Here is a 21510-nt window from a genome sequence, read left to right on the forward strand (position 1 = left end):
AAAACCTCAAAGCTATATCCAAAATATTTTTCCAAAATGTGATATTATTCTTTTCTAAGAACAAAAACTATGTAGATATATGGCATAATAATTAGACAAATGTTTGTGGTTTAATGCAAGTTTTAGAAGCTTTCTCTTCCCTTATAAATATTATATCTATTAAAGTCACTGGCAAGATGAATGCAAAGTTGACTTGCCTACTTAACACCAATGAAATTGAAGAAATAGTAAAGATAATAGCTAAAGGTAAAGCATGTAGACTTGATGGCATTGGCAATGAGTTCTTTCAAAAGTTTTAGAATATCATTTGCTGAGACTATATTGATATGATAAATCAAGCACTATCAAAATGTAATCTTTCTCATAGTATTATTAAAGGATACATTGTTCTTCTTTGCAAAGGATAAGATAAAGTAATGTTACTTATTAAATAATCCAAGATCAATTTTGATATTTAATACTTCTTACAAGATTTATACTATAATTCTCCAAAAGCATCTACAATCAATTTTAGTAAAAGTCATTTTTCATAATAAAATCACTTATTTTTTTCTGTTGGTTTATCTTTGATAACATGCTTATTACACAAGAAATGATTTGCTTAGCAAAATCCTCTCACTAACTTCTATAGCTCCTAAAATCAATTTCTCCAAAGCATTGTTGAATGATCAAAATTTTATTTAAGGATTCTAGAATCAATTGCTTCTTAACCAAATATTTTCCATTAAAAAGGGAGGTGAGATACAATTGCCTTTTAATCTCCTACTTATTTATTTTTGTAGGAAGAATTTTCAATATGGCTATTTAAGAATCAATTAAAGATTATAAAATTTAAGGAATTAATATCTTATTGAGCTATGATAAAAAAAAGTCATAAGCTAATATACTAATGACTTATCAATCACTATTCAAGAGAAAGAAGATAATGTCAAAATATTAGTAAGTATCATTTAATAATTAGGTCTAACATACAATCTTAAAATCAATTGGGCTAAATTTGAAACATACTAGAAATTTAAAGAAACATCAAGTCTTGAGTAGACTAATGGCTTTACTTGGGCTTGGACTACTTCCAATAATATTAACAAGCTATTTGATACCTTGTTTGACCTTTTTCTTTGTAGTCATGATGTTAATTAATTCTTGATTGATAGATTAAAGCATAAGCTTAAATATTGGTGTTCCACCAAAATCAATGTAACTGGTATAGTGGTTATTATTAATATCATCTTTTTCTCTTTTTATATTACTTCTTAGTTACATGGACTAAGTATTTTTAGCTATAAAAAAATAGAATCATTGGTAAAACTTTTTTTTTGGAAGAATACTTCATATTGAAATTGTTTTAAGATTTTGTAGAATATATGTTGTAAAGAGAGACAAAAGAAGACTTGGCTCAATTGATCCAAAAGTGGCATCAAAGATTTTATTGAGTAAATGGATTGTAAATGTTATAGAACCTAATAATGTCAAACTTTAACAATTTATTAGGTTTAGATTGAAGAACGTTAAAACTTTTGCAAGAAGTAATTGGCTTCTAGATTTTTTTTGTTTCTAAAACCTAAATATAAATAGAATGTATTTTAAGAAATATAAAAATATGATAGACATAGTTTAGACTCAAATGTGTTATTTCTTTTGAAGTAACTTATATACTATTTTTCATGAGACCAGCAACCTTGCTTCTTATAAAGCTGCCAAATTATATTATAAAGGCCTTCAAATAATAAATAATCTATTCAAAGATATGTTTCAATATTTCTTATTTAAAAAAGCTACATTAAAATACCATCTAAAAAATGGTGCAAGAAACATTTGATTTATTCTATATGAAACTTTGTCTAGTTTATAGAAATATATTATTTAATAAGGTAATTTTAAATCTAACCTCAAGATTAAGTTAGTCTATATACTTTGGCAATGATTAATTACGATGATTGATAAATTGATAAAAATAATTAAAATATAAAATATGGAATGACTTCCACATTAGAACTTTACTTTGACAAGGTTTAATAGGGTGTCAAAAACTTTGTTGAGAATTCTTAATGAAGACAATAGGTAAACATCTAGACCAATAGACTCATCTTATTATAAAATAAGAAAATTTTGGGATGGCAAAAAAATTACTAAATTTTAAAGAGTAGATGGTCATTAAGTAGAGTATTAGAATACCACAATGTGGTATAATAATACATGCTGTAGACTTAATTTGAGAGATAATAATAATTACTATTTATAGTATATTTCTTCTAACTTCTTAGAAATTAAGAAGTAAGATGTCTTTTGAAACTTCCATTCAATCAATGCATTAGGTATATCTCATTTTTGTGTCAAAAATTTAAAAAATTAAAAAATACAAATAATAATTGATATTTAATTTGTCTTTATAAAAAATAATGTAAGAAAAACTATTAAATTTATAAAACTACGTGTACAAAAAAAATCATGACATGTTCATGTTTCTATTTAAACCCATAGTATTAAGTCAGAAGTATGTGTTTCAACTTCTTGTTTAATTCCTAATCAAACCATTTTTTGAGAATTGAATATATATATATATATATATATATATATAGATTTGTTTTTCTTTATTGCATGGGCTTGTTTACTTTATATATTTATGTCCTCTATTTTTCAATTTTTGCTTCAATGATATTGATAAACATATATATATATATATATATATATATAAGAAAATAAAGAAGAAAATATCATTAAATCCAAAAAACTAGCATTATTACAAAAATAATGAAGACTTTATAGATTTGATAGTTGTAAATATAATGTGCATTTTTTAATGAAGGTGATTTTGAACATCAAATAATAAATCCCACGTTTCCTACGTGGCACTATGTAATGGGGGCAAGCAGGAAGGGAGGGCGAGGGGCACCGTCCAGTGTTCGTTCACTCTTCACACTGTTAGCGGGGCGTTTAGCGGGGGGTTTAGCGGGACTCAATGTTCGCCGCGGCGATGTCAGTCACAGTTATCCGCATAGAATGTTCTCTTTTGTTTTTCTCCTAATGCGGCAACCTCGGATGCTTATCAATACGTGCTTGATCCACGATATGGCAGAGCAACATCTAGGCTTGTGTGATCATTCAAGGGTGACAGTTGGGTTGAAGGTTTTGCTTTCGTCCAGACTTGGTAGGCAGCAATTCGAGAGCAGAATTTTTCTCTATTCATTTATTTTGAGTTTCAAGAAAGAGAAAGATGATCTAGAAATTGCAGATCAGTAGGTGAATTTAAAGTGGTTAATGAGACCTTGAATTCATAGCCTAACATCTACAGTGATCCCATTTTTTTCTTTTCAGTTGTACACCAGATTTTTTTGAACCAGTGTTATATATAGATATATATAATTTAGACGAAATATCAACTAGGTTCACCACGGCTCAGGCAGAATGTCCCTTAGACTGGTACACTTAAGTTTATTTTTATTTTTATTGTCTCATCTATTCATGGATGTCAAGCAATTCTATGATGGTGGAAATGTCAAATTCTCATGGCACTTCATGTAGGGGATTTAATACTCATTATTTATTAGCAAATTCTAAAGACTCATCGTTGATCACATGTTCATTTCGATACAGTTTTCCGACACATTCAGTCTTCCATTGCTTGCTCAAATCACATGTCCAGTCATCAGTCTTCAGGCTTAACTCAGATCTAGCTAATATTCAATGCACTTGGCAGCCAAATGGTAAAACTCAGAGCATTAGTCGCTCACTTCATTAAAGAAAGAAATCGCGTGTGGCAACACCCACATATCAAATTGTATCATACTCTACACGCTTGCTCGCACTACCAAAATGGAATACAAAACTGTAATGAATGACTAAAACCAAGTGCTCCATCCTTGATCTCTAGTGGAGGCACCAAATACTTGTGTAACTACGTCTCTACCAGGATATACTCATGTGTGGAAGGACTAGCCATCTCATTGCATGTGTAGCCTGCATCTGTTCCGAAAACTCTCGCACAAATTACTAACTCAACGCCGTAGCCTCCATGAAACTAGTCGACTTCTGATATGAATGTGTGTAACAGCCTCGCACACCAACAGCTGTTGAAGTGTACTCAAGCAGGAGGCGTATGGTACAGTAAAAATTATATATAAAAAAGACAAGAAAAGAAAAAGAAACAAAATTGTGTATCAAAACTCGTGATAAGCAGATTTGCAGAGGGAAACAGAGCCACTTATCATGAGGCTGCTGCCGCCAGAAAAGACTTCCGGTCTAGACCTTGGTCCCTGATCGCATGGTTCATCGGAGTGGAGAGACTTGTTGTCTTGAACAAGGATGCGAGCCCAGCATGTCCAGGTCCTTGTGACTTCCTCGGTTTCAGCATTGGAGGTTGCCAGTCATCGTTGCGAATAGCTCCTGCGGTAGAACCTTTCGTAGCGTGTTTCTCCACAGGTTCTGGCTTCTGCGTTGGATTGCATCCTGATGATTGCAGAAGTACCCCACTTTTGCATGGATGAGGATTAGAAGGTGGGTCTTCCCCTTCTCCAATACGTTTGAGCGTGGTATCGTTGGCTTTTCGCTTATGGTCGGAAAACCACTTAGCTCTCATGTACTCAGGTTTCCGCCATGGTGGTAAGTGCATCCCTCGCTTCTTCAATGACAGTTTAACAGCATCACACATAAGGTTGATGATCCAATCAAGCTGATCAACCTTGCCAACAAAAACCGACGGCAGAACTCGAACTAGTGCATCGTAACCGGCAGTTGGGCGAGCAATCTCAAACTGTGCTTTAAAATCGATATCTATTATAATCCTCTCACCATCCTCTCCAGTCGAGGGCCCTTCGTAGATGACATCAACGTACTCGTAGTCACAACCCGGAATCCCTCCCAAATAATCCCACTTGGACTTGCAAATACCAGCATTATAGCCAGCCCGACGCAGGTGCTTCATAACCTGGTGTCTAAGTTCAGACATATCACCTCCATCTTGTTTGGCAGCTACAACCACCTTAGAAACCTCGTCCAGCAGGATTCGCTCCTTTGAGCAAACGTACTGCAAATATACATAAAGATCGGCAACAAGAGATGGAGGGGTATCTTCATCGGCACTACTGGTCCAAGATGATCTATCGTCAGAATTACGTGGCGACCGACCACGACTATATTTCTCATTAATTTCACTTTCCAAAAACTCCTCAACCATAGCGGCTAAGCATTCAGAGCTAGGCTCGGATTCCCTTTCGCTCTCACTTTTCACATCCTCGAGCGGGTCGACCGTGGACTCCACGTCTCGTTCTTCACCGAGAAGCTTCATCCTGAGATTTTTCGTGCGATTAGACCTAGTTAAGCGCCCGACAGCCTGCAAATCTGTGGGGCGACGACCCTTCTTCGACGGCGACATCCGCACCTGCGACTGCAAAGCCCCTAACCCCTGGTCCTCCATGTCCTTTGCCAAGGCCAAGGCCTTAGAGCTCGCGCTCTTAGCCTTCGACATAGGCCCTAAAGGCTTCATGGTCACGAGTCCTGGCATCTTCGCTGCCTCGGAAATCCCTTGGAAATCCCTGTCGTCAAATTCTATGAATCCTTGACTCTCTTTATGAGAGAAACACAACCACCGCTATCGAACATCCTCACCGACTACTCTCAAAACTGGTTAAACCTCCATCGCAAAGTCCCAACTAACCCAAACAATCACGACATCGCAAAAGGACGACAACGAAACACTACACCCCTTTGCTTCTAACAAAAACTACCGAAGCGCAACAGCTCTGCAACAGAGAAACTTCAGAAGCACAAACAAGCCGACGTTGCCCTCTCGAACATGTAGCAATAACAGCACGCTCACTTAAAGCCGGATATTATGATGGCGATGGGGACAATGATGACATCGAATCCCATTAACCCGAGTTCCTGACTCCAGGCCGCGTCTTAAAGCAGAGCAGACACGGCGGAGAAGCCCACCAAATATGACCTCTCCAACGCGGGCTGCACCCTGCGAACGGACTGGTAGGTCACCCAAAAATTTCCACGAGCCCGTGAAAAATCAAAGCGGCGAACGTGGGCACGGCGAATCGCGACGACCATCTATCTCCCCCCCCAGCAGTACGAAAATATCGGATGTCACCATTCCGAGGACCGACTTTTCCTTGTGCTTCCCCTTCGTGCTCGCGATCCCGAGCTTAGCCACAACACAACAAAACGACGACGTTCTGGGTGGAATCAGAACCTCCTGCCCGGCATCTTCCTTCCCACTCCGGGAACGCCCCTTGGGAACCGATTCGGGAGGGGGAACTGCGAACGTGTAGGGACTAGAATCGGGGGACTAGGGGAACAAGGTAGGGTCGAGTGGGGTGCCGTGGGGCATACTTGGCGGATGCCAACTCAGCTGATTGATAATCACCGGCTGGACTTTATTGGCTGAGATGGCAAGTAGCCACAACTTGCATCAGGATCTAGCTTCGTATAATCCTCAGTTGGTGATATTATTATCGTCACGGCTGTAGACCACCTTTTTGGTGCCGTGGATTTGGAGGGCAAGAGAGGGAGTGTTGGTTCTCTTGCCGGTGCGGATATGGGTGTTCGTGTCCATATTATTCTGGCAACCCTTGGATATGGATTCGGATTCGATGCGCATCTAGTGCTGGCTTGTCTGTTACTATAACGGTTTGCCCACGTTTGTGAATTCCTATATTGTTTTTTTGGTTTTGTTTTTGTTTTTGCTTTACTCAAATAGAGGTTGCCTCCATTGCAGGAAAAAATAGAATACAGCGGTCCCAGCCAGGACCGAAAACATTTCTACTGCTAGTGTTACACTAATTCTTACCGGTTTACATTAATGTCAACTAAGTTCCACTGGGGCTTATCTCCTTTCCATGTGGCGAATACGTTGTTCGCACACCACTGTTTCTGAAATGACTAACTGGGTTCTGTTTTCTGGGTACCTTTTACTTTTTAACTGTATGTGATTCCAAGCTAGTCTTCCGTAGTCTACCTTATATAGCCATACTTTGTGATGCATTTTTTGTGTGGGCCACAGCAGCCCATTGAAAACCGCGTTGTTTCGTTCCAGCCACAGTAGCCAAGTAGTAGTAGCAGGCATCAGTAACCACATCCTGCTAATTCTTCGTAAGCGACGGAGATTTCTATGTGCGAATATGCAGTGTTTCCAACTCGGTAAAAACTGTGTGCTATTCGTGAGTTGTCGGATCCCCCCTCTCAATTCGTGAGTTTGTCGTTCCTATCATTACTCTGTCTAGTGGCCCCCGTCGTTGCCTCCGTCGCTCATCTTGTATGATTGGCACTTCTGTGGTCATTTGTACCGGTGATGGCAGGGGCTAGGAGTTGTAGTAGAATTTGTATCCCCCTCCTCCAGGCTGTTTGTGCCGAGGGGCACTCCCAGAAGCAATGAAGCATTGTTTCTCTGACTCCAGATAAACATACTAAACAGCATAGGTCCACGCTGCCGCTAACCCGTCCCCTCCACGCATTTACCGCCACCGCTCTATGCCAAATGAGCCAAAGAAGCCCCACCTCTTTCCTTATGGGTTCTGGATCCCAAACGATTAACCAACGAAGCTTGAAGGTTCTGGGGAGGACCCCTGCCCATTTTGACTCCACCACAGAGGGGAGTTTATGTCGTGTTTTGAGCATCGCGCGCCTCATGGACGCCGTGTATTACATTATGGATCCCTTGTAACCCCAGCTGAACCGATCTGGGTCCCAATCCAATAAATCTACTCGCCCTTAGAAGAGCCTAACTTGCTCTTTTTTTGGTCCACGTTGAATCGTAGTTACCCTTACTCTGTGGATATGCCCAGCAGGTGTCGAGTGATCACGCCCAAGTGTGTTGTCTCCCATTTCTCCTTGTTGTTGTGCTTCGCTTGGCAGTGGCACCAGTTGAGCCAGATTCCTGTTAACATTATATTTATGCTGTCTCTCGGGAGGCTACCCGAGTAGCGGTCCCCAGTCTGCGATAAGATCTGAAGTTACCTGCCACACACTTGTTGGCAGTGCCTCAGTTAGCGGGGTCATAAAGCCCGACCCATTCTCCCGGTTTCAACTGTTGCTGTGTATGGTGTAGGATTGCCTCCCAGTGTTGACGTAGATTTTGTATGAGAGCCTGCCATGCGCCATGTTCCTGGTTCCATAAGCCGAACTTGTTACATACCTCCTCGTACGTCACGAAGGTTCTGTTTTCTATCACATCTCTGTATTTGCGTAGTCCGGCTCTATGTATGGCCATCGCCCTCACTTATGAAAAGCCTGCTCCTATGCTTTGGACTGCTGGGCAATGCCAGAAGCTGCTACTAAGAAGCTCGTCCCAACAAGTTGGTTGTACATATTTAATATCTGCTATCATTATTTTCAATGCCCTCGCCATTCGATTCCAAACTGTCGATCCAGTGTTTCTTTGATGGCGTGGGATAGTAAAGTAATCCAAACTAGGATGCCTCTTCCCACCTGGGTATGGCTGAAAATTACTTTATCCGAATCTAAGCATCCTGTGGAGATTGGATTGTAGTGGTTCCAGCGCTTTGGTAATCCATTTGAATAGTAAGGCTGTTACTATGTCTCTTGGATGTATCAAATTTATTCCTCCGACTTGTCTAGATTGATAGCATTGAAGATTGATAGCATTGAGTCCACCCAACTTTTGTACGAGCTCTTTGTACTGATCTGGCCGCAAGGTAGTTTCTTAGGGCTACTTTGACTAGCAAGATCCCCCTCTTAGTGCCACCCCAAATAGATAAATAATAGAGCATGGATGATAACAACACACTATTGACTACAATTTCTTGACTAGTTGTATTAATTTTGGTTGTACATCAAAAAGATATTTTTTTTCTATATATGTTTACATGAATATGTATCTATATCTTCTAATGTGATGGATAGATCAAAGGGAGCACCAAGTAGCTTGCTCACCTCCTCTTCTTCAATCCATACCACCCCTAATTGTTTTCTCCATGGTGGTCAAATGAGATCTTATTCACTATTTCAATAGCCACTTGATTTTTGCCAATTCAATATTAGCCTTGACTCTTCCTCTCCTAATAGTGTGAGAGAGATATCATGTGCATATTGAGCTAATACTTCTTAACATCCCTCTATTAATAATTTATACCTCAAATTCTTCCATTTGCTACCTCTTTTGCTATCATAATGTTCATGGCTTTTGCTACATTTAAGAATATGTAGGATGCCAAAGGATACCCTTATTTCAGCTCTCATGTGATTGGAAATGGATCAAAAGAGCTTCATTCATCTATACGCATGTGGAGGCATTGACAAACAAGAGTTATAATATGTCTAAGAATTCATTTGAAAACCCTAATCTTATCATAGGAATGAATAAGAAATCCCACTCAACCATGTCATATGCCTTTGAAAAATCTAACTTAAGAAACAACAAAGGTTGACTTGAATGTGCCTATGCTATGGTTTCTTGAGTAAGTAGTAAGTTATCAAATATAAATCTCATGGATAAAATGGCCAACTGTCAAGGACAAGAACTCGATGAAAAAACAGTTCAGACAAGTAAGCCTTCACTCAAAGAAAAGTAACAAAATATGAATAATAAGTATGTATATTGAAAAGAGAAACTAGAATGGCTATTGCCAAAAGACAAGAAAACTAGAGACCCTTGAAACTAGACTAGAAGCAAGAAAGGAGTTGACAAGAGTGAAGAAGCCTTCACTCTTGTCTCTATATATACTATCTAACTAAGGGCTACGTGGCGACGTTCTATAGGACCTTCAATATGTGTTGATTTTGTAGGGCACATGCCTTGACTTACAAGGCAAGTTTTTCTACGTGTGGGCCACATAGTTAGCTTGATCTTCAAGCTAACAACATGTGTGGCACATGGTCAACTTGTTGACCATGTTTCTAATCCAAAAAGTCAATAAAAGACACCTATGAAATCAAAGCAACGTCTAGGAAGTTTCTAGGAAGTTTTTATATTAAATATTATAGAATTAACTTACTTTTATCTACTTTTACTTACTTCTACCTATTTCTATATGTAATTATTAGCTTACATGATTATGGCCGTGACATAACCCCCCCTTCTAAAGACGAGTTCCACGAGGAGCGGTCATCATATGTTGAGGAAATCTATGATGCGACGAATTGTATTTGCCACATACTCTGATCTCTGTTCTCTTCGAAGATGATTGATAGGGCCTCTCAACCATCGGTAGTGTCCCATACTAGGGCGGGAAGACCATCCAGTTATTTGATCATTGTTGAGGCCTTCGTAACTTCCTTCGAATAGAATATTCGGAACACCATCAGGAGTTGTTCCTACCTCTAGCAAAATTACCAAACATCGAGAGTCCCTTCCCAAATCGTGATACCAAATGCGTTGTATCTTACCATCTATTCGAGGAAGAACATGTCGTTCTTGAAGATCTTCATCTCGATTGCGTCGTCTTGAAGGTTGTGACAATTATAATGTCTCGTCCGGCAGGTCAGCAAACGAAGGTTCTTGAGTTGAATCCGCTGGTTGTTGGCTCTCCATCTAATTAGCGTCACAAATGCAAAGAAGTTACAAACAAGGATAGAAAATTGAATGTTATCTTATCTCAATCTTGTGTCTTTTATAAGAGAGATTTTCATCTTGGTTTTGATGGATGTCGTTGATGAAAAACTTTGACTTTAGCTGATGCATTTTCTAGATTCCTGGATGGTTCCCATGTGCGTTCACTAATATCATATCCGCGCCAATGAACAAGATATTCCATCTTATTTCGGCGCCGCCTTGAGTCTAATATCTCTTCCACCTCAAATTCTTCATTATTATCTACTTCTATAGGAGGCGGTGGCATTTGTCTTCTTCCTTGTATATCCACTGTCTTATATGGTTCAAGAAGAGACACGTGGAATACAGGATGGATCTTCATTGACTCTGGTAGATGTAACCGATATGCAACTGGGTTGATCTATTGAGAAACAGAAAAGGGGCCAAGCCTACGATAGTCCAACTTGTCACAAGGTCGAGTAGTCTTGATATTGCGACGAAGTAGCCATACCTTATCACCCACGTTGAGTTGTGGTTGCTCCTTACGATATAGATCTACGTTTATCTTTTGTCGTTCTTGAGCTTCCTTCAATTGCGTCTTCATTATTGCATGTAACTTTGACAACCAATTTGCCATATCTTTTGCTGCAGGATTATCAACTTTTGAAAAATCAAAAGTATCAAGTCGTGGATGATAGCCATAATTGGCAAAGAAAGGTGTTTGTTGCGTGGAAGAATGTACCGTATTATTATAAGCAAACTCTGCCAATGGCAGAAGGGTTGTCCAATCATCTTGTTGGTAGTTGATAGTACACCTTAAATATTGCTCCAAGACTTGGTTTACGCGCTTTGTTTGTCCATCAGTTTGAGGATGGAAAGCCGAAGATAGCTTTATGTCCACTTTTAAAATCTTGAAAAGGGTCCTCCAAAATCTTGATACAAATTGAGTTCCCCTATTTGATATGATATCTTTAGGTAATCCATGATAGCGATAGATATTATCAATGAAAAGCTTAGCTGTTTCTTCACCTGTGATAGATTTTGTACATGGTACAAAATGTGCCATCTTGGTGAAACGATCTACTATCACAAATATAGAATCATAAGATCTTGAGCTTGGAAGATCTATGATGAAATCCATAGAAACAGAAGACCATGGTTGTTCTGGTATAGGTAATGGTTGAAGAAGTCCGTAAGGTCGATGACGAGGAATTTTTGATCTTGAACAAATATCACATGATTGTACAAAGTCTTTGACTGACTTCCACATTTGTGGCCACCAAAAATCTCTTGATATGAGTTCCAAAGTCTTATTATATCCAAAGTGCCCTACTGCTGGAAAGTCATGACGTGCTTGAAGAACACGTAAACGTGCTTCTCTTTCTGGAACATATAGGCGTCCTTCAAAATATAATAGATTATTCTTGAACTCGAACTTAGAAGGATCATGAGACTTGGAAGAATTATTCTCGATATCATGAACAAGAGGGTCTGAGGACATACTGGACTGGATTTCCTTGAGAAAAGTTGAATCAACAGTCAATGTTGATTTCATTGCTCGGAGATGAAATTCCTCCGGTTTCAAGAGGACTGTTCTTTGTTGCTCAAAAGCTGCATCTCCTTCTTTTGGTGCAAAATAAGAACGTCTAGATAGGGCATCGGATAAACCTTGTTGTTTTCCTGGCCGATAAGTGATAATGAACTCGAATCTTGACAAAGACATACTCCAACGAGCTTGACGACGATTCAACACGCGTGCTGACATGAAATACTCGAGGTTCTTGTGATCTGTATACACAGTGACTGGACTAGAAGCGCCTTCTAGATAATGATGCCATTCTTGAAAGGAATCCACGATCGCAAGAAGTTCTTTATCGTGGATCTCATAATTGATCTCGGCTGCTGAGAATTTTCTTGAATGAAAAGCTATCGGATGAAGTTTGTCATCTGATCCCATTTGTGATAAAACTGCAACCAAGGCAAAATCTGATGCATCTGTTTCCATAAAAAATGCCTTGAAAAAGTCAACACGATATAAGACTGGTGCAGAGACAAACGATGTCTTCAAGGCTTCAAATGCTGCTTCCGCTTCTTGATTCCATTGGAATTTATCTTTACTAGTCAAGCGTGTAAGTGGAGCTGCAACTCGTGAGAAATCTTTGATGAAGATCCGATAGTAATTGGCAAATCTCAAGAAACATTGGACATCTCTTACTGTCCTTGGAATCTTCCAATCCATGATTGTTTGGACTTTCTTAGAATCCATCATGAGACCATCATTTGAAATGATGTATCCTAAAAAGTCAACTTGAGTAGTGTGAAATACACACTTTTCCATCTTGGCGTACAATCCTGCATCTCTAAGTTTTTGTAATACTTGACGAACATGTATTTCATGTTCTTCGACGTTCTTAGAATAGATCAGGATATCATCTAGATAGCAGACGACAAAATTGTCTTAGAATTCACGAAATACATCATTCATGAGATGTTAAAAAGTAGCTGGTACATTCGTGAGTCCAAAGGGCATGACATTATATTCGAAATATCCATACCTGGGTCGAAACGCAGTCTTCCATTCATCTCCTTCTTTGATCCGTACTAGATTATATGCTCCTCTTAGATCTATTTTTGTATAGATCTTAGCTTGATTCAACTGGTCAAGGAGTTCTGATATCAAAGATAATGGATACCTGTTCTTGATTGTGATCTTGTTGAGTCCTCGATAATCAACACACATTCGTAAAGATCCATCTTTTTTCTTTACGAATAGAATTGGAGCTCCTGCTGGAGATTTTGAATGGCGTATGAAATTCTTCGCTAAATTCTCGTCAATATATGTCTTGAGTTCAGCCATCTCATCTTGCGATAAACTGTAAATTGGTCCAAATGGTGGCTGAGTTCCTTCCTTGAGGTCGATTAAACAATCATATGGGCGATGCTCAGGAAGAATATCTGCATTCTTTTTCTCAAAAACGTCTTGATACTCTTGATATTGACTTGGAATGCCACTTGAAGTCTTTTCGTTTTCAGAAATAGGTGCAGCATAAATAGCAAAAGTTGATCCTTCTTTTGCTGCGTGTATAAATGCTTTTGCACTTATCAGTGCGGGTTTTACTATACTAGACTTATAATTTTTTACTTGGTTTGTAGAACTATTAATAACGCTTTGGGAAAAGTGAAGTTTATGCGAATTCCAATCTATTCGAGGGTTATATTTTTCTAGCCAGGATAAACCTAAAATAACTGGATTGGATCGGAATTTAATTATGTTAAAAGCTATGTAGCTATCATGACCGTCTATTGTTACTTTTATAGGATGAGTTTCATGAGTGACATCTCCAGAAGACAAGGGACGACCATCTATGACTTCTACATGTACTGGTTTAGGTTTCTGTACAAAGGGTATTTTACGAATTTTAACAAATTGTTCATCTAAAAAACATGCTGAGGCTCCCGAATCTAATAAAGCAGAGGCTTTGTAATTCTTAGGTCCTAAATATAAGTCTATTATAAAATAAGGAGAGGGTTTTGAGGAGAGGATAGGACCTTCATTAGGAATTGTACAAGGTTCCAGCTGCACGGTCCCTATTGTAGCTGGACGAATCCGTTTTCCGACATGTTGTCTTCTTTGACTGTCGTACCCCTCATTTTATAGTTGCGTCGTTTCTTTGGACAATGTTGACCAGTGTGCTTAGGTTCTCCACAATATAAACATAATCCTTCTTGACGACGACAAATCTTTTCTTGCTCAGTTAGGAGTTTAAAACGTACCGCGTCAATTTGCATGTCTTCTACTTTCGAATGTACGTTTGGCAAAGATGTTGATGTTGCCATTGAGTAATAACATTGAGGTTCCCGTGAATGATTCTCAGATCGAAATTCAAAAAGTCGATTATCACATTTTACCGCAAAATCGATTGCTTGACTCAAAGTTTGAGGATCAGGTAAGTTGAGCATCAATTTCTTTACTTCGTATTGCAATCCATAAAGAAATTGACTGATGAGTGCAGCATCATCCTACTTGATGTCAATTGCAAGTTGTCGAAATTGTGAAGTATACAGTGTTACTTAGCGATTTCCTTGTCACAAAATTCGGATCTTATTTGTTGCAACATGAGTTGCATCGTGTTCACCATACATAGATCGAAACTCCGCCAAAAAAGCTTCCAAATTGTCCAATATTGGATTTCGTTGTTCAAGAAAAGACGAAAACCACGATAATACAGAACCAGAAAGTAGAGTGCCAATAAACCTGACTTGTGATCCTGGAATTGGATAGCTTTGCGGTTGAAGTTCAATTGCCAATTGTACTTGATTGATGAACCCTCGAAACTTTGATCTCATACCATCAAATTTCTCGGGTAAGGCAATTTTTGGTTCTCTAGTACTTACAAGGTGTTGTACAATTGGAGAAGGAACGTGATTTGTTGTAGATGTTGAAGCAGCTCCGATCATCTCTATATCCCCACTTTCTGCTATTCTTGTTCTTTCCTGTGTTGGTGAATTGAGTTGATGCATCGCAAGCATTAACTCCCTCATTTGCTCTTGCATTTGTGCCATTGCACTCTTCATTTCAACAAGCTCTGCTATAATGATACTAAGAAGAAAAATTTGTTTGATACTGCTGAAGGTAAAAGAAAAGAAAGACTTGATAACAAAGAAGATACTAAGAACAATATCAGTTTAGAAGTGGGTAATCCGCAAACTTCTAATACGCTTATGTCTTGTCAAGAGAAAGGGGTAATCCACTCTTACTCAAGAAAAACAAAGCTCTGATATTGTAAGTACACTCTTGTCAATCTGTCAAGGACAAGAACTCGATGAAAAAACAGTTCAGACAAGTAAGCCTTCACTCAAAGAAAAGTAACAAAATATGAATAATAAGTATGTATATTGAAAAGAGAAACTAGAATGGCTATTGCCAAAAGACAAGAAAACTAGAGACCCTTGAAACTAGACTAGAAGCAAGAAAGGAGTTGACAAGAGTGAAGAAGCCTTCACTCTTGCCTCTATATATACTATCTAACTAGGGGCTACGTGGCGACGTTCTATAGGACCTTCAATATGTGTTGACTTTGTAGGGCACATGCCTTGACTTACAAGGCAAGTTTTTCTACGTGTGGGCCACATAGTTAGCTTGATCTTCAAGCTAACAACATGTGTGGCACATGGCCAACTTGTTGACCATGTTTCTTATCCAAAAAGTCAATTAAAGACACCTATGAAGTCAAAGCAACGTCTAGGAAGTTTCTAGGAAGCTTCTATATTAAATATTATAGAATTAACTTACTTTTATCTATTTTTATTTACTTCTACCTATTTCTATATGTAATTATTAGCTTACATGATTATGGCCGTGACACCAACTAGTCCATAGAATGATGTTCATAAGAATTAGTTATAGGCATAGTTATAATGCTTAAGCATAGATTTTATACTCCAAATTCAAAAGTATAATTAGATACCAATTTATTAAAGAGCTCTTAGTTCTATCCTTGTATAAGAGAGTAATGGTACATATTGTCACTCTTGGATGGAGGCTCCCTAAAATCAAGCTAGAGTGTATCATTTCAATGTATTATGAACCTATCATGTCTCAAAATGTGAGATAAAATTCCAAGACTATACAATAGGGTGTCAAGGACATAAATCCTAAAGAACCAAAAGATCAATACATTCTTGTGTTACTCAAAAAGACTAAAAAAACACTCAAAAATAGTATGATATTGAACTAAAATGACTATTGCCAAAGACAAGAAGATTAGAAACTCTTGAAACAAGACTAAAGATTAAAAAGGCATTGAGAAGAGTAAAGAAGTTTTCACTCTTACCTCCATATATACTATCTAATTAGAAACTACGTGATGACATTCTATAAGACCTTCCTTAAACTCTATTCTTTGTACATCTTTGCCCATTGCCAAATCTTCCCAAAGACCAATAAGTTTTGGTTGGTGGCGTAGAGGCTCAATATGTGGGCTTATAATACCAGGTCTTTCAAGTAAGTAGAATCCATCGCATACCCGTGATGGATGCTTGGGTTCTGGGCAAAGATGCACTTGCCGCCAATCGGGCAATTGATCCATATGTATACTATTGCCTAAAATGTAGTATTTTGAACTGGTTAGGCACGTCCACAGAATCATAAACCTGTATACTCGATCTATTTGCGCCATTGCCCGCCTACTGGCTGTCCATATTTATCCCAACTAAACCGGATTTCGTTTGACGATGGAAAGTCATCAGTAACTTGCAGGATTGGAGTGAGTGTATGAAATAACTGCCGCTCATACGCCTGTGGGAGAGATCCCTGCATATTCGATTTATCCGACCTTTTTTCTGTAAAATTCCAATCTCCCCCCATTATTCAGCGGCAGTCTCACAGCAGGACGTGTGACAACTCAAGCCAGAGTTCACACCTCTCGACCGACTTAAGAGGTGCGTCGACGTTCAGGATTGCTATGTCATCACCAGAGATTCTGCTGAGTCTAATGCATTGTACTCGTCCTCTGCGGGAGCTTTCGGAGTCCTTAATCAAGTGTATCAACCGGGGAGTGACCCAGAGGCACATCCCTCCACTCCCGACACGATCGGGGAGCAGGGTATTATTGTATGTCGTGGCGGCTTCTTGCCCGTAGAATTCCGCGCCCGGCCATATCAAATTCCTCAAAATGGTAAGTGAATTCCCTCGTAATTTGTGCTCTTGGAGCCACAGAAAATCCAGTGTTGCTGTATGTCTCCGCACGTAATTCCTCACTATTTTGATTTTTTGGGGGTCGTTGAGGCCCTGAACATTCTGATAAAGGAGGTTGATCTTCATATTGTAATGTTTGGGGAAAGGGGAGATGCGTTCTGCTTTTGCGCAATTTCAAGGATCGTTGGACTCCCCTCCCCCCCCCCCCCCCCCCCCCCCCCCTCTAGTGCAATGCAGGCGGAGTCGAGCTGCTCAGTTCGTCCTCGATTGGTGTAACTGTTTGTTTAATCTCGCCATTGTCCTTAATGAGAGCTTATGGGTCACCTCTGAGTTGGGTAAGGCGTTATCCAACCCTTGCCCCAGTAACCATTCATGGAAGAGGGGGGTGAGTTGGGAGAGTAAGGTTCGTGTATTTCTTCTCTGGCTGCGTGGGATGGGTCCCGGGGAATGAAGCGTCCCTCGGAATGTGTCTCTGCTGTAAACTGAACTACTCACACTGCATTTCCAATGGCCAATGCGGCATGGGTCTCGTTAGAGAAGGAGCGCGCTAAAATTCCCTTGTTCAAATCAATATCGGGTTGATCTGGTACTCTTTGTGTGCCCGCTTGAATGTGACAGACAGGTCCCCCGCCTCCTTCTGCCATGTCAGTACCATTGTCATTTGGTGTGGGCCTATGCGAAACCCCGTGGGTCGTTGCTACTTGCTCGGATGGCCCGTTGGCTGACTAGTTCTTGCTAGTGCCCTCCGCTACCTCCCTCTCTGTAAATTGTCTCGTCTCCGTCGGCAAAATCGCTTGATTTATGGTGGTGTGGTCCAGTGTCTGTGCTACTGCTGCCCGCATGTTATCAGTCCTCCCTTGGGAACTCTGTACTTGGTCCTGCCTGCTGCCATTAGCTCCTTGTGGGGTTGCATCTTATTTGTGTGCTATAACCAGTGGACTCTCCTTATGCGCATGTTGTGTGTTATCAATAGGTTGGATTGAGTTCGTACATGAAGTTGTGAGCTGCGCACCATTCCTCTCGTGTCACTCATTCCGCGCCTTCGAGGAATTCGTTAATCTTTGAGAATTCACTCGTGTTTGGTGAGGAATCCCAATCTCGCAAATTGCGCCCGTGTACGACATTGTGTCCGTTACATGCTGCTGTGTCGACCCAAGAAGGGTGCCGGTTCGGAGCGAGGTCGTGAATCGGTGTGTATGTTTCCTCGCCCTGGACTGGATGAATTACCTGAGCTTGTAAAGGATCATATGGTGCGTACTACCGAGAGTTGTTGCGGTCCTCTATTCACTACGACTATTGGTGCAGGATCTCTCTGTTGGTCCTTGCTTCTGTCGCCGCTCGCGGTTGTATTGGTCGGGGGTTGAGTCTGATTAGGTTCTTGCGATGCACCTCCTTCTGCTCTTGATGACGATCCTGATCTCCTAGGTCCTTATAAAGCAACAAATTCCTTCACAAGATGGACAGTAAACAGACAGTAGCGGCATCAAATCGGTAAATTATTGTAGTCTATTTTGATTAATGTTGTCTCACCCGTAACTGGGTTAACTGGGTTCACTGCTCCTAATGTTAAATCAGAAGGTACCCCCATTTTGAACGTAACACAGAATTTCTGGTCGGAGTTGTGCTGGTTACCTCTATGCTTACCCACCACTGTGCCCAAGCTTTGTGCTAGTTCTTGGGCACTGCTCCGATATTTGTCAGGCACGCTTTTGAGTGTAATCCATACCGGCATCTTCATCCCAACTGGCTGTGCAGGATTGAAGCCTGGGATCTATGGCTGGAATATGCATGTGCCCTATCGAGAACTGTAAGGCGTATGCATCAGCAGCTTCTGCGTGGCAGCCTCATCCTTCCCGATCACTTGGAAAAATCCATGCTCTAATTCTCTTCCGATTCTGAACTCCTCCGAGAGGTCTTTTGTAATACTGCTCATCCATTCTTGTGTGGATTTGGGTAGCTGCTTGCCCCCCACAAAGTAGGCAATAACAACTCGTTTTTTATAGTACTCCATTTCCTGTTGAACCTTAGACGCATTGAGAGTCACTTGAACAACTCTCTTGTCCAATAGAAATCCTTTACTACTCCGGAAAAGGTCCTCAATTAGAGTCTCACCCGGGACGACACGCGTCGGGTGAATGGTCGCATGTCGCTCCATTTGTGTGGCTGCGGCAACAAGCTCGGGTTCTAGTCGTTCCTCCCTCTAAGCTTGTTCCGTCTTTCGACGTTCCTTCGAGGCGATGGGTGAGACCGGGGCGTGCGTCAGCCGACTCTTCAACACCGCAGCGTAGGACATTGCTTTTGACATTGTATTTGCTCCTACTGATCTGTCATCGCTTTGCGTCTCTTGGTTCTGTGCCTGCATCTATATCTCCTTTTGCAGACCTCCCACTTAACATAAGTTTTAAATCCTATCCCTTACTTGCTCCACTCTATGATGGTGCCTTGCTTTGCGAATCGCGAATTGTAAGTACATTACATTTGTACAAGCTAATGCAGAAATACACAGAATTGATCTTATCCATTTTTGTTAATTTTGGAAAGTTGTGAGCATCTGAGATTGCTCATTAGCAAAGGTGAGCATGGTACATGTTTCAATTCTGGTGAAACTCGGTTCGTTCTTTGGGCATCCTTCCATCCTCAATGTGTGGGCAATGTTATTCTTGGATTTTGCCCCCACTCAATGATCCACTTTAGGCAAAGTCCACCTAATTTCAAAATTTGCACTTATATGTGTAACGGAGTGAAGTATGACCTTTGATAGGAGGTCATAAAAAGTCCTTTCTAGTAAATAAGCAAGTGACATTTTATAGGAGATTATGTAAAGACCGAATTACTTCCTATTCCAAATCAAAAGTCCATTAATTGTCAAGGACAAGAACATAATAAAGACAAATAAACAAGTGAGACTTCTTTCAAAGAAAGATGACAAAATAGAAATAACTTGATATATATATTAAAAAAGAAACTGGAATGGCTATTGCCAAAATACAAGAAAACTAGAGACCCTTGAAACTAGACTAGAAGTAAGAATGGAATTGACAAGAGTGAAAAAGGCTTCACTCTTGTCTCTATATATACTATCTAACTAGGGACTACGTGGCGACGTTCTATAAGACCTCCAATATGTGTTGACTTTGTAGGATACATGCCTTGACTTACAAGGTAAGTTTTTTCTATGTGTGGACTACATAGTTAGCTTGGTATTCAAGCTAACAACATGTGTGGCATATGGCCAACTTGTCGACCACGTTTCTAATCCAAAAAGTCAATTAAAGACACCTATAAAGTCAAAACAGTGTCTATGAAGCTTCTAAGAAGCTTTCGATATCAAATACTATAGAATTAACTTACTTTTACCTATTTTTAGTTAATTCTATCTAGTTATACATGTACTTATTGGCTTACATGTATATGTCCATGACATTACCTCCCTTCTAGGGACAAGTTCCACGAGAAGCGGTAATCATATGTTGAGGAAATCTATGATGCGACGAATTGTATTTGCCACATACTTTGATCTTTGTTTTCTTTGAAGATGATTGATAGGACCTCTCAACCATCAGTAGTGTCCCATACCAGGACGAGAAGACCACCTAGTTATTTGATCATTGTTGAGGCCTTCATAACTTCCTTTGAATAAAACATTTGGAACACCATCAGGAGTTGTTCCTACCTCTAGTAAAATCACCAAACATCGAGAGTTCCTTTCAAGGTCGTGATACCAAATGCGTTGTATTTCATCATCTATTCGAGGAAGAACATATCGTTTTTGAAGATCTTCATCTCGATTGCGTTGTCTTGAAGGTTGAGACAATCATAATGTCTTGACTGGTAGGTCAGCAAACGAAGGTTCTTAAGTCAAATCTGCTAGTTGTTGGTTCTCCATCTCCTGAGTGTCAGAACTACAAAGAAGCTACAAACAAGGATTGAAAGTAGAATGATATCTTGCCTAGATCTTGTTTCTTTTATAAAGAAGGTTTTCATCTTGATTTTGATGGATGTCGTCAATGAAAAGCCTCCACCGCCTTTGTTACATTTGCAAGATTCTTTACTCACTCCCATGTGTGTTCATTAATATCATATCCGCGCCAATGGACAAGATATTCTAATTTATTTCTGTATCGCCTTGAATCTAAGACTTCTTACATTTCAAACTCTTCATTATTGTCTACTTCTATAAGAGGAGGTGGAGCTTGTCTTCTTTTTAGTATGTCCACTGTCTTGTATGGTTCAAGAAGAGACACGTGGAATACTCGATGGATTTTCATTGACTCTGGTAGATGTAAACGATATGAAACTGAATTGATTTGTGAAGAAATAG

At 39.7% G+C, this 21510-nt stretch overlaps 1 protein-coding gene across 1 annotated transcript; it reads right to left on the bottom strand.

The window, feature by feature from the left end:
• Positions 1 to 3702: 3702 nt before the first annotated feature.
• LOC112279007 (uncharacterized) lies at positions 3703 to 6103 on the bottom strand. The gene has a single exon (XM_024513036.3). It carries the CDS (start codon positions 5498 to 5500, stop codon positions 4205 to 4207), a length of 1296 nt encoding a protein of 431 aa, XP_024368804.1. The 5' UTR covers positions 5501 to 6103; the 3' UTR covers positions 3703 to 4204.
• Between the last annotated feature and the right edge of the window lie 15407 nt (positions 6104 to 21510).

Source organism: Physcomitrium patens, chromosome 2 (genome assembly GCF_059467195.1).
Source record: "Physcomitrium patens ecotype Gransden chromosome 2, ASM5946719v1, whole genome shotgun sequence".
In the NCBI taxonomy this organism is placed as follows: domain Eukaryota; kingdom Viridiplantae; phylum Streptophyta; class Bryopsida; order Funariales; family Funariaceae; genus Physcomitrium; species Physcomitrium patens.